At 37.3% G+C, this 25399-nt stretch overlaps 1 protein-coding gene across 1 annotated transcript in view; it reads right to left on the reverse strand.

The window, feature by feature from the left end:
• Positions 1-25399, reverse strand: part of LOC127545133 (myosin-16) — a 97835-nt gene that overhangs the window by 26721 nt on the left and 45715 nt on the right. The window contains exons 16-29 of the mRNA XM_051972224.1: positions 24874-24932; positions 20356-20443; positions 19751-19868; positions 18517-18637; positions 14457-14593; positions 11415-11496; positions 9750-9923; positions 8229-8456; positions 7439-7543; positions 6710-6796; positions 6312-6457; positions 4089-4179; positions 1615-1671; positions 808-894 (exon numbers count right to left, since the gene is read on the reverse strand). Of these exons, the coding sequence (XP_051828184.1) occupies positions 808-894; positions 1615-1671; positions 4089-4179; positions 6312-6457; positions 6710-6796; positions 7439-7543; positions 8229-8456; positions 9750-9923; positions 11415-11496; positions 14457-14593; positions 18517-18637; positions 19751-19868; positions 20356-20443; positions 24874-24932 (1580 nt within the window). The remainder of the gene's footprint in view (positions 1-807; positions 895-1614; positions 1672-4088; positions 4180-6311; positions 6458-6709; positions 6797-7438; positions 7544-8228; positions 8457-9749; positions 9924-11414; positions 11497-14456; positions 14594-18516; positions 18638-19750; positions 19869-20355; positions 20444-24873; positions 24933-25399) is intronic.

A 25399-nucleotide genomic window follows, 5' to 3' on the forward strand; every position in this document is an offset into this window, starting at 1 on the left:
ATCTGAAGGGATAAAGGCAAATAATCTCATTGACATTGTATAGTTGGAGAAACTGAGGAACAAAGCTGTAAAGAAAATGCACTACTGGAGTTGGATCTGGGACCCATATCTGTTGAGCTGAAGACTTTCACTGTTGGGCTTAAGTAAACTACAATATCGGTTCATCCAAGAGGTTAAGGGAGAATGTTCAGTACTAATAAGCATTGAGGAGCTGAACTTGGTACAGCCAATGTTCTTTTCTTTCTGATCTTAGCAGTCAGCTCTAGGAAAGCATTTATAGCACATGTGATGAAGCATTCAGATACTGTGCACTTAAAATGCCAAGTACTAAGGTGACTCTACTAGTTGTATTTTTTAATGAAAAAATTACATTTTAAATCTAAAGATGATGCTCCTGACTCATTAAGTCAGTAGGTCTTCCATAAGAAGAGAAAACACTGATATATTTCCTCTTTCCTAGGGGCCTTATTTTTATGAATTAACCGATCAAGGTTAATGGTTTATGTACTGGGTGAGTATAGACATATAAGAGCAAACTAGCTCACACAGAGATCAGACCCATAACCTTGACCTCATTGGAACTGTGTCCCAAGCAAATGAGTTATAGATAAATGTAGATATGGCTTCATATCCTTTGCTCATCAATTGGCTTCACCCCAAGAATCTTCCCAGAAAGACAAAAAAGAGATTTTTAAGACTGGTTCTTGACCTCCTCAACATATCAATGTTTTTATATCCTAAACTCCAGGATGGATAGAGGGGAAGCCTTATGTCCTTCTCTTATATCTTTCTCTGTACATGGATTACCTGAGCAGAGGTGGCCCCTCCAGCTTCTTCTAGTCTGTCACTGAGGTCTTCAAGATCCCGGGACAGGTCACTACGTTGTTTCTCCACCTGGGGAAGCATTTGGGGAAAGAAGCTTAGTGATACAGCCTCTTTGTAAAGATCTCCAATCAATATTTCTGTTTGAGTTTAGATATGTATACATATATTGTATTTAACTTATACTTTAACATATTTAACATGTATTGGTCAACCTGCTATCTGGGGGAAAGGGTGGGGAGAAGGAAGGGAAAAGTTGGAACAAAAGGTTTTACAATTGTCAATGCTAAAAAATTACCCATGCATATATCTTGTAAATAAAAAGCTATGATTAAAAAAAAAGATTTCTGTTTGAGTCATCAGATCCTAGAGAGCTAGTCTTGTATCTTGGGTCAGTTCTACATACTAATATAGCTATTAGAGTCATTCAACAAATGAGAATTCATCAGAACCTTCTACTAGATTATATGAATAAATCTTAATTCTGTAATAAATTCAGGGATGCAGTTAACTCAGAAATATATACCCAAGGTCCTTAGGATCTAGGAATTCAATGAATAAGTGTACTCTTTCTAGCAGTTCCAACTCCAATAGTATTTAGGGTTTTTTGCTTTTTGCCAATTGCTTTTCTGTTTCTTCCTCGCCTGGCAAGTCTGACTGTACTGGATGCTGCTTAGCCAATGTTAGTAAAGCTCTTCTCCATAGCTTGGCTGGATCTAAGCTAGTTACAAGAGTTGGATTTTAGGTTTTCTTAGCATCTCTGTCAAAGAGTGAGTACTTTTTGCTATTTACCTTTGCTCTCATAGCCCTCTCTGCTTCTAATTCTTCTTCCAGTTCTTCAATCCGGGCCTGGCAGGTGCACAAACAAGAAATTAATCTTTCTCTCATAAAGTTGAAGTATATCAGCCCCAATCATTATCCAGAAGATAACACAAAACAGTCACACAGTACATAAACCATTAACCTTAACCAAGAAAGTAAAAAATGAGGATTGGGAAGGGATTAAGAAAAATGTTAACTGCTCAAAATCGAGATGTTTTCCTTTACATTAGAGGTTTCAAATTCATCATAAGCAGCCTGGAGGGATGTGCTTCTGTTTGAGATCAACAACGCTGCTTTAGGCATCTAGATGGCTCATGTTCCTGAGTTCAAATCTAACCTCAGACACTTACTAGATATATGAATCTTCACCTTGTTTGCCTCAGTTTTCTCATTTGTGGAGAAGGAAATGCCAAACCACAATGTCTTTGCTAAAAAAAAACCCAAATGGGGTCATGAAGAGTTGGACATGACTGAAAAATGATTGAACAATAACAATATTCCCCCTTTCATCTCAGTGCCTTTATATAAGCTGTATCCCAACCCTGAAATGTTGTCCTTTAAGATTTAGCTTGAGCACTACATCCTTCAAGAGACTTTTCTTGCTTACCTCTGGACCCACTTTATGTTTATTATATATTTACTATTTATCTATTTGTGTTATTTTTGCATAATTGTACATACTGTTTTCCCTCAATACAATATACATATAGTTCTCATTTTACACAAATTCTCATTATACAAATTCAACTTTACATAAAAATAATAAAAGAAATCTTCCTTCTAAAACACCTATCAATTTTATTGAATAGTAAGTATTGTATAAGTATGTGTGTATGTACACATATATAATTTTCTCTATATATTTGCATAATTTTCTCTTCACTACTGTTTCACTCTTCATGATCTCCCTTCTCCTTAATTCCTCCTAAAAAAATCCATAAAACCCCCTCCAAGTGAGTACTGCAGCGAGATTGCTGTCAGAGATCAGATTCTTAGCTTCAGACTTCCTATGAGGAGAGAAAAGATTTTTGTTCCCCTCTGCCCTCCTATCCTTTCCCACATATTGTCTTCTATCTCTTGTATCCATGTCATCCATCATTTCCTGTCTATAGATGTATCTGGTCCTAGAGTGTCTGCCCCATCCTACTTCCTCTCAGTTCCTGCCCTCTCCTCTTTCTTCCTCCATTCTCTATCTCTATCTCTAGCTGTGCCCTCTCCCTCAACAGATATGCAGGGTCCCCTTCTTGCCTCCCTTTCTTTTCCCCACAACCTCTGGAAAATTTGAAGGTAAAAATCGCTTTATGTAGAGGTCTGCCAAATGGTCCACTTAAGTAAAGGGAGAATTATCTATATACTACTTGAGGTAGTATTTAGCAGGTAGTGTTTAATTTTTTCTTTGTATTCCTAGTAACTGGCAGAGTCCCTGACAGAATAGGCACTTAATGTTTGTTAAATTGAATTCTTACAAGACTGGAAGATAAATATGGAAGGAAAGAAGAAAGGGAGAAAGGGAGAAAGGAAGGAAGGAACGAAGGAACGAAGGAAGAAAGGAAGGAAGGAAGGAAGGAAGGAAGGAAGGAAGGAAGGAAGGAAGGAAGGAAAGATGGAAGGAAGGAAGGAAGGGAGGGAGGAAGGGAGGGAGAGAGGAAGAATTTATGAAGTAACTACTTACTTGTTCTTCTCAGCAACCCTGGGAGGTAGTTCATTTATTATCCCCATTTTACTATTGAGAAAACTAAGGCAGACAGAGTTATTTGTTGAAGATGACCTAGCTAATAAGTCTCTGAAGTTGGATTTGAACTCAGGTCTTCCTGAGTAGAAGTTCAATCCTCTATTTACAATGCCATCAGATGCCTCTAATATGAGCCAAATTTCTTTGGATAAGCTGAAAGCTACACATACTTGACAGCTGTTTTACCTTTTCCTAGGCTTAGGGACAAGAACTGGAAGGGACTTCAGAGGCCAATTAATCCAGTCTCTTCAATTTATAATTTATTTCAAGGTAAAAAATGTTGCAGTGGGTCCTACCCTTGACTATTAATCGTGCCTCCTAGATATCACCTCTTATATCTAGATCTTAGTTTGCCTAGTTTCCTTCAAATCTTACTTTCTGCAAGAGACCTTTGTCAACCCCTCCCACTGCTGGTACTTTCTCTCTGAGAATATTCTATTTACACTGGGTATGTCTTGTATGCATCTAGTTATTTACATATTGTCTTCCATCAGAATGTAAACTTCTTGAGGGCAAGGTCCATGGTTTTGTCTTTCTTGGTATGTTCAACACTTGGCACAGTACTTGGCAAATATTAGGAGCTTAATAAACGATCATTTGATTTACAGATTGATAATTCCATGGATTAAAACAGATGGTGTAATGTACAGAAGGAAGAAGAAAATGATTTAGGTTTGGGGGTAGGATCTGGGCTTCTCTTTTCTCTCTATACCTGATGTTCTTTCAGTTTCCTTTGCAGCGTGGAATTCAGAGACTGTTCATCCTCATATTTGGAATTGACAGAATTGATTTCCATGTCTCTTCTAAGGAGAAAATAAAACAAAGTATATGTCAGAGGTGAGATTTCACTCTTAGGAAAGGTTTCCAGAGCCAGAATAGAATTCAAGAAAAAGTCTTGGAACAAGTTGGAAAGATTCCTTTTCCTGCCACTGAAAAAATGTTCTTCCTCTTTTTTCCCCTCTAGGGGACCTCTCTAGGAAAGTATTTTCTTGTTCTGTGGATCAGTCAGACCTTTTAGCAAAATCTAGGTTTGTAGAAAAAAATTATAAAATGTTTTTCCTGTGAATTGATCTGATTATTCTGAAAAGGAATTTGAAATTATGCTAAAATAGTGAATAAAAGGTTCATGTTGTTAGACCCAGAAATTCTACAACTAGGCATATTCCTCAAAGAGGTCAAAAATAGAAATAAAGGTCCCATGTATACTGAAATATTTGTAGTAGCACTTTTTAGGTAGTAGTAAGGAACTGGAAACAAAGTAAATGCCTGTGTTTTTTTTGGGGGGATGATTAAATAAATTGTGATGTGTGAATGTATTAGAATATGAATGTAATAGAATTTTATTCTTTTTGGAAGAAACCAATGTGATTACTACAGAGAGATATAGAAAGATTTATATGAATTGATTCCAAGTAAAGAAAGTAAAACCAGGAAAACAATATACACAGTGATTACAACATTGAAAATTAAAAGAACAACCACTGATGTTTTGTAATTATGACTAGATTATTTCCAAAGAAGAGATAAGAAAAGAAATCCTCCTCTCCCCATGTTTGCAAAGGTGGGAGAGTATGGGTACATATATTGTCAGGCTTGGTTTTGTGTATTGCTTGGTTTTGCTAAGCTATTTCCTTCCCAATCTTTTTGTATTGTGTTACAAGAGATATTTCTCTAAAAAGGAGAGGCTGAAAGGATCTTTTTAGAAATGAAGACAATGCAAAAGCAAAAGGGACCATTTTTTAATATCCCCAAAAGATTGTCAGCTTTTCAGCAAAAAATATAGACTCTTTGTCAATGAGTGCTGCATTCAGGTGATAAGTGTTTAATTAGACCATAAGATCAGGTCAGTTGGGAAGACAGTAATGTGATGAAAGGAATATTTAATGTAAGAGTCAAAAAATGTGGATTTGAATCCAAGCATCGTCCTTTATTATATAATCCTTCTTTGCCTTATCTGCATTTTCATTTGTCAAATATTTTGTCAAATAATTTGTCAAATGGGATAGTAATACACCTACTAGTACCACCTACTTCATAGGGATTTGTAAAGATAGTGCCTCCAAAGAAATGTGTGTCTTTATAACTGAGGCAAATCTGTACCACGTAAGTGTGTTCTTTGAGCAATTTTAGTGCTCTAAAATTGACTTGAGTTTTTCATTTTTTGGTCTTTTACCTGACATATGATTTTAGTGGTAAAGGGAAATCCCAGATGAAGAAACTCTCTTGACCATTAGAGGTTAATAGAATCTTTGCAATAAAGAGTTTTAGAGAGTTATTTGGAACACAGAAGTTAAATGACTTGGCTAAAGTTGCACCTACATTATTGCAGAGGTCTGACTTGAATTTTGGCCTTCTTGATTTGGAATAGCTAGGTGTGCAATGGATAGAGCACCAAGTCTGGAATCAGGAAGACCTGAATTCAAATTTAACTTCACTCACTAATTGTGAGACCCCGAGCAAGTCACTTTACTCTCTTTGTCTCAGTTTCCTCATCTGTAAAATGATTTGGAGAAGGATATGGTAAACCATTCCAGTAACTTTACTAAGAAAATCCTCAATGGGGTCATCATAAGTTGGACATAACTGAAATGACAGAACACCAACTTCTTGACTTTAAGGTTGATTCTATTCTCTCCACTCCACTCTTCTCCCAACCCCATTTCTAGATCCCCTTTTATTTTGTTTTCCCTCATTAGAATGTAGACTTTAGAATTGGATTCTAAATCTAGAATTAGAATCACTTCCTTTGAGAGTGGGGATTGTCTTATTCATATTTATAGCCCAAGTCACAGAACCTAGCATTCATTAAACACTTTAAAAATGTTCTACCTACCTACCTACCTACCTATCAGTATATCTATCTAATCTATCAACTTCCCTTTCCACTATGCAATACTGCCTCTTTATAACTAAATTGTACATAAAAAGCACGTACTTCTTAACCACCTCTTCCAGATCTAGCTTAGCTCTCTCCATCTCATTAAGGTTATCAATGGTCATCTTCAGGTCACTCTCAGCCTTCCGGCGGGCCTTCTCTACTTCAGCTCGTATCTTCTTTTCTTGTTCCCAGTTGTCTTCCAGCTATGAAAATAAGGAAGGTCAGGAAGGGAAATCACAGACAAGAATGAGAAAAAAATCCAGGCAAAAGGCACGCAGGATTTCTACCAGGAAGAAGCTATAGGAGCTCCACCAGAGCTACTATAAGTTCTGGAAGAACAAGAAAGGCCTTTCCCACCTCCCACATCACTTCCACCCAAGTAGAAGAGAGTATTTCCAAGATGGGGATGAATTTCATTGTTCAAGAAAAAGAATCTCACCCAAACTGGGTCTCACCTCATGGATCTGGGTGCCGAGTTTGCTATTATTTTTCGTTAGATGATTCACCTTGTCTTCCTCAGCTTGTAGGTCATCAAGAGTTTTCTGGAAGGAAAGAAATCCCCAGAAGAAGTTGATGATAGAAAGAGTATGTAGATAGACAAGGGCCTCTATCTTTTCTAAGGAGTTCATCCCAGAAGGATTAGAGTGGTCATCATTGACTGAATCAATGTTGATCCTTAGTAGCTAATCTTGGGTTATTTTGTCCAATATAGAATAGCGTCAACTACTACTGAAAGCCAATCTAAATTCAAATAGTTGACTGATAAATTTAAGCTGTATGAGACATGAAGGCCATCCAGTACAATCTCCTTATTTTCCAGTTAAGGAAATTGAGACTAAGCTAAGGGACTTACCTAATATCTCACAGGCAATAACAGTAGTGAGATTTGAACCCAGGTATTACAGAATAATTTTATTAGTATTGAGTGTCTGATATGCTGGACATTTATTTAGTGACTCTACAAGAAGAGATACATCATCCTGCAATGTCAGAGTCATCACTGTTCATTGTATAGCCTCTCCCAGGACCTAAGTGGTGCCCTAACCCCCTTAAAAAGCATGGGATATTTGGAATGAAATTTGAAAGAAGCCCAGCCTAATTTTACCATATGGAACATCAGTTTTCACACACCACTCAGTTCTTAGTCAATAAAGAATGAGAACCAGCCAAATGCATATTTCTACCTGGTGAAGCTCCTCCAGAGCCCTCTTCTCCTTCTGGAGCTTGGCAATAGAATCTTCTCGGAGGGAGAGGTCACCACTCAAGGTTCGCACTTTGTGATCCAAAGCCTACAGATTTGGGGAGTAGAAGATATTGGTATTTCTAAGTGGGAAGTCATCCCATTTCTAAGAATGTGAAGAGATAACTACAAGATAATTCCTAAGCCCAGTCCAATTACAAATTAGCCAGTTGGGCATTCAGAGTTTCTCATGTGGAGAGGTAAGGTAGGCATATCAAAGGCCAAGCAGTTTTAAGACTTGTAAGCTAAAAAACAAATTCATCTCTTGAGTCTTAGAAAAGCATCAAGGGGTCTCCAAGAAAGTGGGTTCATTCCCAGAATCAGCAGCTTTATAACAAGAACTGAAGTGGAGGTTCCAAAAGAGGAATCTGCTATGTGAGGGGAGAGGGAATGAGCAACGACTTGGGAGGGAGTGAACTCTGCTGAGGGAAGAACTCTCCATATTGAGAAGAGGGAGTTAAGGAACTAAAGGAAAGCCCCATTTTTTTGACATCATAGAAGGCAGTAGCAGGAAAAGGAAGCAATCACAGGCAAGGAGATGAATAGCCAGGCTTGGAATAGATATCTTCTCCATGTATTTTCTCGGGGTTCTGACTATCAGTTTTCACTTCAGAATTAATGAAGGAGGCTTTAGAAATGGCAGCTGGTTGGAAATGATGGTAGGGGCTGGGGTGTCCCTGGGTTCCCAAGTTAGAGTCAGCATTGCTGACAACACTGGTGACTTTCAACAATACCTGTTTCTCCTTCTCTGTCTTAGCCAATGTAGTTTCTAGGCCCTCGAGGTCTCGTTTCAAGTCACTCATTTCCCCTTCCAGCCTGCGCTTAGTGGCACTGAGGGAAGCCGCGGTACCCTCTTCCTCCTCCAGCCTCTCCCTCATGTCTGAAATTTGGCTCTCCAGATCCATTTTGGTTTTCATCATCTGAGTGAGACGTTCCTCTGCATCCGAGAGGTTCTCTTGTTCCTAAGCAAAGGAAAGAATTTGGGTGAAAGGGATGGGATTCATCTCTTCACACCCTTTCTACAAAGGACCCAGGAATGATTTCTGAATTGGCAAAAGATTTGTGTCATTCTGGTTCTGTATAAGTGAGGATTGAAAGAAAAGGCCATTCAAGTCTTTGGTTCCCTAATGCTTGGGAGAGGAAGCAGGGCCTAATGGCAGGTGCTGGAAATCAGAGGCTCTGGATTCTGGTCATAGCCCTGATATTGAATAACTATGGGAACTTGGATCACAATTCTTTGTGCCTCAGTTTCCTTCTCCATGAAATGAGAATAGTAAAGGGGGATATCTACTTCATAGAGTTACTTTAGGGGTCAGATGAAGATAATAGATGTGAAAGTGCTATAAAAAGCAAAAAATAGAAAGGCAGACCGCTGATTACTCTACTCAGTGACCATATCATCCATCGTGTCTAGCCCCCAATTTCCCCTATCCTAAAATGAGGGTTATAATACAACTTCTAAATCACAAAGATGTGGTGAGGATAAAAATGAGATAATAGTTTTTCAGAAAACTGTAAGGGAAAACAAAACATTTGCCAGATATTAAGAAGTTTAGAGTTGGGGAGTAATTAGACCCAATTTGATTTTTATAAAGAACATTTTTACATATCATTTTTATATGTACCATTTTATATCTGATTAAGAAACAGTGTGGTATAATGGACAGAGAGCTGCTCTCAAAGCTGCAATGACTTGGGTCCTGCCTTAGACATCCATTGGTTGTGTGATCCTGGACAAAACACTTCATTTGTTAGTGTTCCAGGCAATTCTCTATGAACCTAAGTTGCAGAGAAGGTGCTATACCGAATTGGTAGAAGAATTTTCTTCATCTGAGAGTTCTTTATAGTAATGAAATCATAGATCTTATCTCTATCCCTATACAACTAATTACTATTTAACTGATGGATAGGGAACCTATCTGTCCAAATCACTTCATTCAGTGTCTGGCATGGTGCCCATGTAAAGAAATGCTTAATGAAGGTTTTTCATGCTTTTTCATAGAGATGCCATCGCTCCCAGGCTTCAGTGGTGTTGCCCTAGGGTGTAAGGGAAGGCAAAGGAAACTTCCCATTAGTCAGATTTGCTAATAGACCCAATGTGGATACAGCTTCTCAGAAAAGCTTCCTCTGTCCTCATCTCTCTATTCTTTACACTGTGTGACTAATTGTCTGGCAGAACTATGACCCTGGAGATTGGGAAGAATGATGGCTCTTTCTCTTAGAAACTTCTGCTCCCAATTTCTTAGCTCACGTACTGCCTGCAGCTGGATGGTTAGATCATTCTTCTCCTGGCTGAGTGTGGCTGTTTTTTCTTCCAGCTCCTTGACCTTGTTGATTAGCTCCTGTGTCTTGGACATGGCATTCCTCAATTCTTCCTCCTTGGCTTTCATCTCCTCTTCCTGCCGAGCCACATTCAGGAGAGGCTTAACCTGTGGGATAAGCAATGCCCAAAATAGGGTTAGAGAGGCAGTTTCCTCTGGGCTAGCTGCTGTACCTATTAAATAAATAAAGAGAAACACACTATTCTTTGTCAGCCGATTCAATTTGACCTTATTTAAACTACACTTGGTCCCATAGAATTGATTTCAGCCCCCAAAAAGTCATGATTAAAGTCAAAATGCCTAAATAATTGTTCTTAACCTCATCTGGAACCTCAGCAGAGAAAATATGTTCTTGGGAATATTTCTGAGAAAATTTTTGTTCTTGAGAACTGAATTTCAGGAAAAAAAAGGTTGGATTCAAATGCCAAAATTGAGTCCAGACCTAATAATAGTATTTCATAGTCTGTGTGCCTAAGTTGCTTTTATATTCTCAGGGAGAGAGTGAAGAGCCCATCTTTAAATCCACCAGTACTTTGGACATGACTATTTTGGACCTTCTACTCATTTATATCATAATGTATAAGAATCAATGTGGCAAAGGGTCAGGAAAATCTGGGTTCAAGCCCTATGTTAAATGTGTATTATCTCTGGCACCATGAACCAATCATTTAACCTCTTACAGTCCTCTGGAAATGCTCTACAATTTGTGGAGTAGCCAAGCTACATAAGTAGATAGAATTTCCACACTGGGAAATCTTCATGCCAATGAGGAAATCACATTTTCTGAACAAGAATAACAAAAACCACAAAAATAAACTTTCATGTTAAAGCATTTTTCTTTATAGTTAGGTTTTATTTGGAATTAGAGGTCTTGATATATATACTATATCAATCTTTTACCTCTGAGACACATACATTATCTCTGCTTGCCTCCCCCTTCCCCTCAGATGAAAAACTTTTCCTTATTTCTGAGAAGTCCCAATTTGCTAGATTATTTATATGGCTGTATAGGAAGTCAGACCCTTCCTGTTCTCAAATGGGGGAATGATACTCAAGTTTTAATCACAGGATCACGAATGTTAGAACTAGAAGATACCTTAGAACAAGGGTTCTTAATCAGGGATCCAGTTTGTTGTTGTTTTTTGTTTGTTTTTCAAAACCTTTCTGTTAACTGATTTTAATAGAATTGGTTTCCTTTTCAATCCTATGTATTATTTTATACATTAAAAACATTATTCTATAGAAACATATTTAAACGAATTACCCATATTTAACCTATATTGGATTATGTATTATTTTGGGAAGGAGGAGGGAGGGAGGAAGAAAAATTTGGAACACAAGCTTTTGCAGGGGTGAATATTTGCATATATTTGGAAAAACAAAATACTATTTTTAAAAATTTAAAAATAAATTAAAACATTAAAACATTATTCAAAGAAGGGGTCCAGATTTCACTATGACATAAAAAAAAGCTTGAAAACTTTAGAAGTAATCTAATTCTAGTCCAATTTTACAGAAAAGGAAGCTGAGACTCTTCCCACTATGAGCTCTCTTGTACATCAGTGGGAACCTGAGCTTGATACATGCTTCTCCCCTCACCTTATTGTATAGTTTCCACCAGCCCCAGAACCGAAGCTGCAGGAACTTGCGTATGTTTCTCTGGATGACTTTCAGGCCGATTCTGTAATGAAACCCAAGGGATTGCATGAGTTGGGGATGGGGAGGGTAGTATCAGTACCTGGGGGAAAGGGAATGGGTAAAGAAGGGAGTAGGTGGTAGGCATTGTTCAGACATGAAGATACATTCTAGAGATGCATCATCTCTCCTTGTTCTGTCTCGGGACTGTGAGCAATGAATCTGGCGAGACAGCAAAGGGATCAGGATAGCAATCAGAAAAATGCAGTCATCAGCAAGATAAGGGGACAGACGATGAAATGCAAAGTCCATTCCTAGACAGCTGTTGGAAGTTTGGGAAGGGTGGGGCACTGACTCTAGAGAGATCATTTATTTCTTCATTTACTGATCTTCAGAAAATAAGAAAGTCAGGATAATGAGAATAATAGTTGTGTCATGGTAACCAAAAAAAATATTATTGTTAGAACCTGAATCATGATGGCAGGTCAGGGAGGGAAGAATAATACCATGATTATGAAGGCATGCATTGAAAGGAGTTTAGTATCAGGTATATTGAAGGAAAGATAAGGAAAATCTGCTACATAGAGTTGACTCTAGACAATATTACAATGTTAGCAAATACAATATTTCAGAGTCTGATTATTTTTGTACAGCAAAATAACGGTTTGGACATGTATACTTATTTTGTATTTAATTTATACTTTAATATATTTAACATGTATTGGTCATCCTGCCATTTAAGGGAGGGACGTGGAGGGAAAGAGGGGAAAAATTGGAACAAAAGGTTTGGCAATTGTCAATGCTGTAAAATTACCCATGCATATAACTTGTAAATAAAAGCTATTAAAATTTTTTTTAAAAAGAATGTTTAGCAAAGTTTGTCTTTGGCAGCCCCCTGCCATTTGTAATATTCCTCTGTGTGCATCCTGAAGTGTCCGGAGCCAGCCCAGATGTTGGACCCTGGCTTCTTAGGGATCTCTTTGGGAGCATCCAACTGGGCTACCAGCATCCCACATCCTAGGCTTTTCCCCCTCAATATCCTTCCCTTTCCACTCCTCCATGGCCATCAAATCTTATTTGTCCTAGTACTTTCTCTATTGGATGTCATAAGATAGTAACTGATAAATATAACTTGTGCAGCACTTTTAGGTTTGCAAAGAACTTTACACACACATATACATTTGATTCATATAATATTTGATCTTAACAATACCTTTGTGAGATAAGATTTTATTATTAATGTGGAAAGTGAGGAGAGAGATTAGGTGAATTGTTCTAGATCACTCAGCTAGTAAGTGTCTAAGTATCTACAGTAGACTTTGAATTCAGTTCTTCCTGTCTCTAAAGCCAGTGCTCTATCTACTTCATGATAGTAGAGATGCCTCCTGGATGTCTCAATAAACAAAGGCAAACTCCCCAGTTAATAAATGATCAAAGAATAGGAACAGGCAGTTTTTTGATGAAGAAGTCAAAATTATATTATAGTCATGGAAAAAAAATGCTCTAAATCATTAGTGATGAGAGAAATGCAAATTAAAACAACTTTTAGATATTATCTTTTACCCGTCAGATTAGTAAAAATGATAGATGTCCTTCAGTTGGGGAATGTCTAAACAAATTATGATATATTATTGCGATGAAATATTACTGGGCTGTAAGAATGATGAGCAAGTTGATTTTTAGAAAAACATGGAAAGATTTGGACTTATGAAGGAAAATGCTATCTACATCCAGGAAAAAAACTCATAATATATATGTATATATATATGTGTGTGTGTGTTTATATATGTGTGTGTATGTGGTTTAATTTTTGCTTTCTCTAGGGCAGGGTAAAGAGAGAAGGAAAAAGTGCATGCATATTTAACCTATACCAGATTGCTTGCTGATTTAAGGAGAGGAGAGGTAAAGGAGGAAGGGAGAAAAACTTGGAACACAAAGTTTTACAATAATGAATGTTGAAAACTGTCTTTACATGTATTTGGAAAAATAAGAGGCTATTTATAAAAGAAAAAAGCAAATAACAAAGAACAAAAGAAAAACTTGGAAGCACAGCAAAGCTGGGTAGCTTTGAAAACAATGTATAGTATTTATTATATAGCTTTAAAAAATTAAACAATTTAAAATGGAAATCCATGGTTTTATATTTAATCCTCTTTGTTCTGGCATGTTCCTAGAAATGTTCTTTTTTCGCAGTTTACATTTAAGTTTAAATTAATATTTTTTAATTCTTAAAAAAAGGGCAAAGTTAACTCTCAAGTAAGGAACTGCCTCTCTCCAGTAATTTAAATAAATACCTTAACCCCGTTAGAATGAATGTGTCTACAAAAGATCAGTGAGAACTAAATCTAATGGTGGAAATTTCAGATATGAAGACAAATCAGGAGAGAGAACTCTTTCAAAACCCTCTTCAGATCCTATTTCTTCTGCTCTGCCACTTAGCTTTTCTCTTACCTTCTAATCTTTCTTTCATTATATCTTCTATGTTGACACTGTTCTTCATTTTCTCTCCTTCAGACCCCTTTCCCCAGCTAAGATTAACATATTCATCTTTTGATTCTTTGCTGAGAAGATGGCTCATAAGAACAAATAAGATTGTCAGTGTCTACCATGTCTAGAGTGGAGCAGTGGATAGAATATGAGACCTAAAATTAGGATAGTCCTGAGTTCAAATCTTGCTTCAGACATTTGCTCATTTAATCAAATTTTTTAATCACTCTCAGGCTGTTTCCCCATCTGTAAAATAGGGATAATCATAGCACCTTCCTTATGGGGTTGTGGTGAGATCAAATAAAATAACATAGGCACAGTGCTTTGCAAACCATTGAGCAACCTCTAAATGTTGGCCATTGTTATTATTACTCCTGTATTGCTGAGCTATCCCAAGAGGGTGTCAACTGTTGCTTAGTACTGGGGAAGAAATTGAAGTACAATCTATAGTGTCTTGTAGCAAGTGAAGTTAAAAAAACTGAAAAAATTTTCAGGGAGGGGAGACGGGAATGATGATACCTTCTTTCCAGCATTTTTTTGAATTCAATTCTCATCAGGAAACCTCGGAGTCGGCACTGAAGCATCGTCATGATTTTGGCCAAACGTTCATCTCGCATATCTTCCAGTTTGGCCAGGATTCCAGCCCGGAAGAATACCTAGGAAAGCAAGACAGCAGTCTGGAGGTCTTGGTTTCAAAAATATGACTCTTGCTTGAAGGCAGCTACTTCAGAGAGTTTTCAATGTTAAGCAGAGCAGGTAGTCAGGAAATCAAAAATTATTTTAAATATCTACCATGTGACAGACATTATGCTAAATTCTGGGAATACAAAGAAAGGCAAAAGACAATTCCTGTTTTCTAGGAGCTCAGGCTAATGGGGGAGATAGCATACAAACAATTATGAACAAACAAGTTCTATGTAGACTAAATTGGAAATAATCAAGAGAGGAGAAGCACTTGTATTAAGGGAAAACTAAACGAAAGAATTAAAGGTGTTCTGTAGGAAGAGGGAAGCCAATGGAAGCCAGAAGGTAAAGAGGAGAAGAAGAGTATTTCAGAAATGAGGAGACAACTAGTAAAAGTGCCCAAAGTAGAGAGATGGAGAATCTTTTGAGAAATATCATCTCATTCTTTTCCATCTTCTTCTTTTCATTCCTCTTCTCTCCTTTCTTCTTCTTTCTCCTCTCCTCTCCTTTTCCTTTTCTTCCCTTTGCCCCCTTCTCTTCATTTTCCTTCCCTTCCCTTCTTTTCAATACATGTATGCAGAGAAAACAAAGCAAAATAAAGTGGATAATGTGTCCAGTCCTTAAGTAGGTAAGGACTTCTTTCGGATACCCTCCCCAATATTGCTGCCCAAAATCTTTATCAGGATTCACACTTGGAAAATGAGACTGACAGCCTGGGTGACTAATATACCTTGGGAGTAATTGAGCTGGCTGAGTGTCACCTTTTTAAGAAACCTAACTCTAAACCCATGGACTGTGTTCTAGCAGTCCCTTTCATCTCTGTTAGCTGGAGACAGGGCCCTTAAACTCCACAGAGAGACAGCCTCCAGGCTCTCTCTTGATCCCTTAGGAACTCCTCCATCCCTAATGGATTCTGAAGATGTTAAAAACCCTGAATTGGCTACAATTTGTCCTGACCCAAGCGTAATGAGAGTATCGGTAAAATATGGGGCTGCTAATGATTCCTATATATCTACTTCTCAGGATTGCTGCAGGGCATCATTGGGATGTTGAATTGTAAAGCATTTGACAAATCTTAATTTAGAATACTGTCAGGCATTAGTGACATGTTGGTTAGCTTTGCAGAACTGCTTTTTTCCCTTCTTTTTCCTTTTCAATCTCTGTTATAAGAGATAGCTCACTGAATAGGTAAAGAAAAGGGAGCAGGGATTGGATCAGTGATTTCAATGATTTAAGGAACTTAAAGGTTAAGGAAACCTCTTCTACCAATGCAAGTAAGTCCCTACTATGCAATTTATATCCTTCAACTGGCAGGAGTTCTCACCCTGGAATCCAGGTATTTGCTTTTTTAAAATTGTTTTTGATTAATTAGTCATTATTTTAATTATATCTGATTTCATAACCCCATGTTGGATTTCCTTGGCAAAGATACTGTAGTGGTTTGCCATTTCCTTGTCCAGCTCTTTTTTTTTTTTTTTTTGCAGATAAGAAAACTGCAGCAAACAGGTTGAAGTGACTTGCCCAGAGTCACACAGATACTACGTGTCTGAGTCCAGATTGGTACTTAGGCAAAATCTTTCTGATTCCAAGTCCTGCACTCTATTCATTGTACCACCTACTGCCCTTTGGTTTTTGATAACTGCATTTCAACATAACTGGCTTCTTTTGTAAGTCTATTTTATTTAAAATATTATCTCAGAATATTATTTTGAGAAGGGATCCGTAGGCTTCACTAGTTTGTCAAAGGGATCCAAGATACACGAAGTTAAGAACTCTCATCTTAGAGAGTTGAGCAGTTATCAAATATGTTGCCCTCTACACTTCCAAATGTGGTCCAAACCAGATTAAAATGTAATTAGGAGACATTTAACAAAATAACCCACCCAAAAATGTAATGTCAACATGCTGCTCATAGGATCCTTATCTAGGACTTAGTAGCCCTCATTTCTATTTTGGTTTGATAACATTGGCCTTGAAGAGAAACGAGAAATTAAATGACTTTCCTAGAGTCACAGCCAGGATGTGTCAGGGGTTGGAAGGAAATGAAAAGGGACACATTTGAAAATGGATGTAATATAAAAAGAAAAGATCAATAAAAATAAAAGCTAAAAAAGGCTTATATGATATAAAAATATAAATTATGATGATTATGATAATTATACATGTGAGGGAAATGTCTCAAATGAGCACTTAAAATATGTATGTGTGTTTAAATAATTCTTAGTTTTCCCTTGGTGATTATATCTGTGATTCTTAGGAACTGGAAGATTAATGCTCACTAGGCTCCCAGCTTCTGTTGCTAACTTTCACTTGAATTCAGGGTCACCATATGCCAGAAACTTTGATTAGTAGAAATTGGGTGCAATATATTTGTATCAAATGAGAGAAGTTTTATTAGTACGTTAAATGTGATACTAGCTTCACTTCTGGGAATAAACATATATATATATATATATATATATATATATATATATATATGAAAATATATACATATCAAATATATACACACATATATACATGTATATATACATACATTTATACATATATACAATGCAATATTGTCTACATAAACATACACATGTATGTATATATACCTATGTACATACAGGTGTACATATATATATATATATATATATATATATATATATATATATATAAACACTTATACCTACACACATATACATGCACATCTATATACATATATATGTTTGATATATATATGGAGGCTAACTGAATCCCTTGTCCGAATGGCCATCTATGGGGATATTGTCCAGGGAATCCACACAGGTTGGACTAGATGCCTTCTGAGATCTTTTTCAACTCTGAGATTCCATCAACAGCTGACCCATGCACAAGCTCAACCCCATTCTTTCAAACCACTCAGACGATTGGTATTGATCATGAAGACAAGGGCAGATGAGCAGCTCCATCCCACATGGGTTTTTAAGGGAATGCTCATCCCATCCAGCCTATCCAGCCTAGAGAAGAAGCCTGACAAAGCTTGGCTGGACCAGGATTTGGCACCCAAACCAAGAACAACCCCAATGACTCATGAGTCAGGGTCAGGTGGTGACCTCTCCTCTGAGTCAAGAATGAATCAGGGCTGTTGGCAGGGTGCTCGGGGGCTTTGGGTTGTGGGTGGTTTGGAATGATAGGCTTGATGACCCCACGGGCCCCTCTCCCACACAAGTTAATGCTACTGCCCCAGGCCAAGTTCTGTTCCCTTAATGAAGCATTCTTATTATAGTATGGAAGAGCTTTTCTTATAAGGCAACAACTGGACACTGCCTCCCACTCCTCTATTTCATTTTTAGGATTTTAGACCCTTTCATCTGCCTCGCAGCTGAACTCTCTCCATCTATGTATCATCTTCTCCAATTGTAGGATAGGCTTCTTGAGAGTAGGACAGACTAATTTTCTTTTATATTTCTAGCACTTAGCCTAATGCTTGCCATTCATTCATTCTCAGACTTTTTGGAATGATACTAAGATAGTGATGGTTAAGGTTTAAAGACAGCGCTAGAAGTAATCTCTGAAGTCATCTAGTCTACTTTCCTTACCCTCGGGGGCAGGAGAGATCTCCCTACCTTCACTGCCCAACCAGATTCCAAACAACTCTTAACAAGCTGAGATCTGAGAGCCCTGGTGGAGATATGAAGGCCATTCGTGAATGTTTGTGTGTATGTGCTTGTCCGGGTAGTCTCTGACTATGTACATGTAACGGGGTTTCACATTTTAGTGATAAGGAAGCTCAGGGTGCCCAAATCACGTAGCACTAGTTGTCAGGGGTAAGATTAGAATACAGATCCTTTAGACTCTAAACTCTGTATACTTTCCATTATAATGTTACTGCCCATTGACTTTAGAAAAGAATAGTACATGCAGAAAAATCTACCTTGGTATGTCCAATTTTATATTCATTCACATCTATGTCAATAGAGGCAAGCAAAAGTTCTGAGGCTTTCTTATTGTCCACGAAGCCCTGAGGGATCACATTGGGGTTCAAGACTTGGTATCTAAACAGAGGAAGGTAAGAGTGAGTGGTATGTTTCATTCAAACAGGAGTCACTGTAGAACTCAAGACAGAGATTTTCCATATTCAGAAAGCTTGCTCATCTAAACCACTATTGAGTAGAGAAATGCAAATTAAAACAACATTGAGGTATCATCTCACACCTGTCAGATTGGCTAAGATGATAGAGAAAGATAATGATAAATGTTGGAGAAGATGTAGGAAAACTGGGCCACTGATACATTGTTGGTGGAGTTGTGAAATGATCCAACCATTCTGGAGAGCTTTGACTCAACAGTGCCATTAATGGGTCTGTATCCCAAGGAAATCTTAAAGAAGGGGAAAGGACCCACATGTGCAAAAATGTTTCTAGCAGCCCTATTTGTGGAAGCAAAGAACTGGAAAATGAACCCATCAATGGGGGAAGGCTGAACAAGTTGTGGTATGTGAAGGTAATGGGATATTTGTTCTATTAAAAAATGATGAGCAAGCTGATTTTAGAAAAGCCTGGAAAGATTTACATAAACTGACCGAAACAAGCAGAACCAGGAATGCATTGTCTACAATAATGGCAAGAATGTGCAAGGATCAATTAATGAAAGACTTGGTTCTTCTCAGTGGTTCAGTGATCCAAAGCAATCCCAATACTTTGGATAGAAAATGTCATCTGCATCCAGAAAAAGAACTATGGAGATTGAATGTAAATCATCACCTGCTATGCTCACTTCTTTTTGCTCTTTTTTCTCTCCCATGTTTTTTTTTTCTTTTGTTCTGATTTTTCTCTCCCAACATGATTTATAAAGCAATATGTGTTCTAAATAAATAAATAAATTTTAAGAGGTGGAAAAAGTTTTTTTAAAAGCTTTTTCATTTCTCTCTCAGTGAAACATGTTGTTTTTCAAGTTAATTGAGAAAATCATGCCTTTCAAGTGGGAATTTCTGCAAGTGAGAGTAAATGACCACAGTAGCAATTCTTCTTTCTGAGATGGATGGAAGAGGGAGAAAAGAACATAAAAGAAAATATTTCCAAAAATATTTCAACCTATGTATCAACCTAGAAGCTCTTGGTGAAGGAGCATAAATGATTGCTGTTGGGAATCAGAAAGGTGATGCTTACCTCTGTTTGAATTCAGGATATTGTAATCTGTTTGGGAAACCCTTCCTGCAAATACGGATACCTTCCAGGACACCATTACAAGCCAGCTGGTGCATGATCAAGTGAGCATCCACCACCCCTGACAAAACAAAGTCAAAGGTACCAGACAGTGAGTCCTCCCCTAGCAGATGGCACAGATGGACAACTCCCACCCAAGGAAACACAGCTTGAAAGTTGGCACAGTGCACCCGTTCATGATGATGTGTGACACCTTTAGGAAAAGGAAAGGGGTCCAACTCACTGTCCAACTGGATTCCAAGTCACTCTTAACAGGGCTCAACAGTCACTCTCAACCAAAGATACAAAGGCAGATTGTGAATGTCTGACTGTGTGTATGTGCTTGTCTGTGTGGTCTCTGACTAAGTAGGTGTTTCACAGCATTACAAAGCCAGAGACAGAATTAATTTTAGATTATTCATTGTCTGGCATCCTCAGTTCCTCTTCCACTTGCCCGCTAATTGAAAGTGGACTATATTGAGTAAATCACTGGTTTGGGAAACAAGCTGGTCAGTACAGGCACTTCTCAGATTCTGAGAACTCCCTACTCCCCAACCTCAGGCACTTACCAGACTGTTTGAACTCATTAGGGACAATGCATCGGACAAAATGGGGGGCAGTGCTGTGCAATGTGGTCATCAGTTTGTTCAGCTGTTCCTGGGGGTGGAGAAGAAATGAAGTCAGTGAGGAAATAATAGTAGCTCTCATTTATTGATGAAAAGAAATGTTTTGCTATTTATAAAGTGCTTTACTAATGGATAACATTTCTTGCTTTCTCAATGGATACTTAAGGAACAAGAAATAAAAATTGAACATTTAAAAACAATAAAGTACTTTCTTTCTTCAGTGATCTTATGAAGTCATATGAAGTTCAATGAAGATCATAGAATTAAAACTGGGAAGAGCTTCAAGGGCCATTTTGTCCCTCCCTCTCATTTTCCTGAGAAAGATTTAAGTTGTAGAAAGTTTTCATGATTGGCCCAGAATCACACAGGATTTGAACTTGAGTTCTTTATCTTTATGATTAGAATCTCTGTTTTTATATGTGATAAAATTGCTCAGGGTCACACAACTACTAAATAAATGTTCTCAAAGTTCTGCTGTCTTTCCATTGTACCCTCCTAACACATAGACAGAAAGAATATTGGACATATTTTAATAGAATCCAATACTTGGTGGTAAAAGGAAGGTTCTGAAATTTCTGATCTTCCTGACCCTAAACTTGGCCCAACCAATTAAAGAGGAGTTAGATGATATATGGATAGCTCTAGGGCTAGAGTTAGGAAGACTCATCTCCCTCTGTTCAAAACCAGCCTCAGATATTTACTGGCATGTATGGGCAAATCAACTTCCATTTGCCTCAGTTTCCTTACTAGGAGTAATAATAATAATGCCCACTTTTCAGGACTGTTGGAAGGATCAAATGAGTTCATATTTATAAAAAAGGATATACTAATATGAGCTGAATAATAATAACTAGCATTTGTAGTGTTTAAAGGTTTGCAAAGCAGTTTACCTCCTTTATTTCATTTGATCCCCACAATGACCTGAGGGGATAGATGCTATTAATATCCCCATTTTACAAGGGAGGAAACTAAGGTCAAATGAGTTACCCAGGGTCATTCAAGGAGGATTTGAACTCAAATCTTCCAGACTGGATGGGGTTAGTGCACTAGCCACTATACTGTTTCATTGCCTCAGTAGTTGGTTGTTATCCTTTGTTGTAAAAAAAACTAAAATCATATCACTTTGCTGGATCAAAGTTTAGTGTGTCTGAGTGTGACTGATCAGACCAATCCAAACTGAGAAGACTCTATAACGGGCTGGGCACAAAGAGTCCACATGAATAGTTGGAGTACAAATTTGTGCATCTCACTTTTCTTTTAAGCTACTTCAATTCTGCTTTGCTCATAGACCACAGGGCCTTCCTTAATGTGGGCACACCATGCTATGGCAGTCCTACCAGGGTCTCACTGTCTCACAATTGATTCCAAAATCAAGAAAATGGAGAAATTTTGAATGCTGTGAATATTTACCTCAAACTATGCCCAAAGGGCTATCAAACTGTACATACCCTTTGACCCAGCAGTGTTTCTCTTGGATCTGTATCCCAAAGAGATCTTAAAGGAGGGAAAGGGACTCACAAATGCAAAAATGTTTGTGGCAGCCCTTTTTGTGGTGTCAAGAAACTGGAAATGGAAACTGAATGGATGCCCATCAACTGGAGAATGGCTGAATAAATTATGGAATATGAATGTAATGGTATATTGTTATTCTATGAGAAATGACAAGCAGGCTGATTTCAGAAAAGCCGGGAAAACTTACATGAACTGATGATAAGTAAAGTGAGCAGAATCAAGAAAACATTGTACATAGCAACAACAAAATTATTTGATGATTAACTGGGATGAACTTGACTCTTTTCAACATTTTTCATTGTATGGACCAATCATGAAAATTTCCTAGGACTCAATTCTTCCTCTGGAAAATGAGAGGGTTGGACAAAATGGCCTCAAAGACCCTTCTAGTTATAAATTTACAATTCTCATTGGACTACTTACTTCATAGTTACTACAAGTCATTTTACAAATAGCAAAGTATAGCTTATATTGATAAAAGTCTCTAGGTCTCCAAAAATCATTCTTAGAAAGAAAGAAAAATCCAGCTGCAATTACAGTTCATATGGCTCTATGGTGACTTTGCTTTAGCCTTTCATTTTTTTAATTCAGTGCCTATTATTTTGTTCTTATTTTTGCCTTTTAAAATTTTTTTGCTGTTATCTTTTGTTTTTACCTCATCTTCATACTGCAACATATCTTTCTACTTTCCCCCACCCCAAAAGCTATCCTGTATGACAAAAAAGAAAGAAAAAAGTTCAATAAAACTAACCAACACATCCGTAAAGTCTGACACTGTGTACGGTGTTCCATACTCATAATCACTGACCTCTGCAAAAGGGACAATATAGTCTTTCTTTGAGACCACATTTGGTCATTATGATTATACATTGTTAAATTTGATTTTTTATTGATATTTTTGTCTTTATTTATATTTTTCTAGTTCTGTTAATTTCATTTTATATCAGCTCATATAAGCCTTCTGATGCTTCTTGATATTCTTGATATTCATCATTTCTTAAAGCACAATATTTTATTATATTCAAATTCCACAATTCATTTAACTATTGCCCATTTAATGTTGTTATTTTGTTGTTTTCAGTTGTTTCTAATGTTTAAAAAAACACCTTTATTAAATTCCTATTTTGTATAAATCACATTTGTTGCTGGGTTTCAAATTTTTTACCTAAAAAATTCAGTGATAACACCCACCTCACAGTGGTTCTAATAAGAACAGAAATGCTAACTTTATCACAACTGAAAATCTCCAAAAGTCATGCTTAGAAAGAAAGACCCATATGCACTTATACTTCATATGGTTCTATGGTGGTAGAGAAATATATGAAGAGATTAGATACTACTCTGCAGAAGAGCCACTGAATTTGAATTTGAATTCAAGTCTTCCTGACTCCAAGTCCAGCATTATTGAATTCTCTAATTTCATTTCATATCTACGAAGTTGTCAAAGATTACAAAAGATAGAAATAGTCCATTTTGGAGGGACTATGGGGAAAATCATTTTAATTTACTGTTGGAATTGATCCAATGAGTCTACAAAACAATTTGGAATTCTGCTAACAGTGACTAAAATATTCATATATTTTGATCTAATGGGCTTGGTATCTATATTATCACAAGGAAGTCAAAGAAAGAAAAAATAAAGATTTTAATACACTTCTTGTGGTTATTTTTAAAAAAACCTTATGAATTGGAGAATGAATAAACAAATTTGGAAATGATAACATAAGAAGACTTAAATGAATTGAGGCAGAATAAGGTAAGAAGAACCAGAAAACAACACATATAAGGGCTTTTCTTGCTGTGTTCAGTGGCATTAACTCTCCATGACCCCATTTGAGGTTTTCTTGGCAAAGATAATAGAATGGTTTTTCATTTCTTTTCTCAGCTCGTTTTACACAAGAGGAAACTGAGGCAAACAACATTAAGTAACTTGTCACACAGCTAGGAAGTGTTTGAGTCTGGATTTGAACTCACAAATGAGTCTAACTGACAGCACTTTTATCTACTGTATCACTTAACTGCCTATACAGAAGGACTACAATAATATAAATGGAACAAATAATAACATAGAACTTAATAATGCATAATTATAATGACCAGGCTTGACCCTGGAAAAGAAAGGAGAAAGTCCATTTCCCTTTTTTTCACATAGAGAAGGGAAGTAAGGCAAGAGGAGAGATTTTTCAGGTGGAATCGCATGTACTGTCACACATTGCTGATGTATGGGATGGGTTTACCAAAAGGCTTTCTTTCCTCTTTGTTAATATTCATTACAAGGGATGACTTTCAAGGTGAGAAAGGAGGGAAGAATACATTTCAAAGTGAATATGATATAAAAACAAAAGCCTGATGAAATTAATATCTAAAAATAGAATTACCAGAGTTTAGAACTGAAATGGAAGACTACAATTAAGTGTACAAAGATCCAGCCTTATAATTAGGAAATTTTAGATCCAAGTAATGCCCCTGAAATATACTGACTGTGTGACCTTAGAAGAGTAATATACCTTTCTGGATTCCCTAGGTAACTCTCAGATTAGAACTCATGGAACAGTTGTGATCTACATGGAAAAAGGAGTTTCCTTACTGAGAGTTCCTTATACCAATGGATTCACAAGTTTGAACCAAAAAAGTTGAAGTGATGCTAGGAATCATCCTTTTGCCAAAGAGGGAGTTTAGCCCCAGTGAGATGGAGTCTCTTAACCCAAGGCCACATAGAGACAGCATAAATTCAAGTTCTCTGGTTCTAAATTCAATGTTCATGGCACTTAATACACCTACTCTGATTGACTGAATAACAGAGTAACCAAAGGAGATAATTTAGAGTCTTTTGGCACCTCCCTCTCTGTGCCAAAACAGTGACTCCAGACAAGGGAAGCTGGCTGGGGACACTCAGAAATTTAGATGTTGGTTCATTTGGGTGGAAGCAGAGGGCTTGGAGGTTCTTACCCTGTAGAAGTTGGAGACAGTCATGAAGGATGACCCTCTTTTTTGCTTCTTACTTCCAGCTGAAAAAGAGAAATTAACATTCTATAAATTACTATGCCCAGGACAAGCATATAACCACTTCTACATGTGGCCATTCTCCATTTGGCTACCGGAGACAGTGAATAGAGTGACAGACTTGAAGTCAAGAAGTCCTGAGTTCAAATATGACCTCAGATACTAACTATGTGACCCTGGACAGCTTACTTAAACTCTGCCTCAGTTTCATCATCTGTAAAATGATCTGGAGAAGGAAATGGACAACCGCTCCAGTATCTTTGCCCAAAAAACTCCAGAGGGGATCATAAAGAGTCAGACGTGACTGAAAAGATTGAGTAACAACATTTGATTACAAATCACTTTGGGGCTTGAAAAATCTTGATGAAATCCATCAATATCTGTCAAAGACTGGATGGAGAGAAGCTTGAAGGTATGGAATTTTCTCAGATAAAGGCAGGAGTGAATTATTTTGGAAGAAAAGCAAGAAGAA

This window comes from Antechinus flavipes, chromosome 1 (genome assembly GCF_016432865.1).
Source record: "Antechinus flavipes isolate AdamAnt ecotype Samford, QLD, Australia chromosome 1, AdamAnt_v2, whole genome shotgun sequence".
Lineage (NCBI taxonomy): Eukaryota > Metazoa > Chordata > Mammalia > Dasyuromorphia > Dasyuridae > Antechinus > Antechinus flavipes.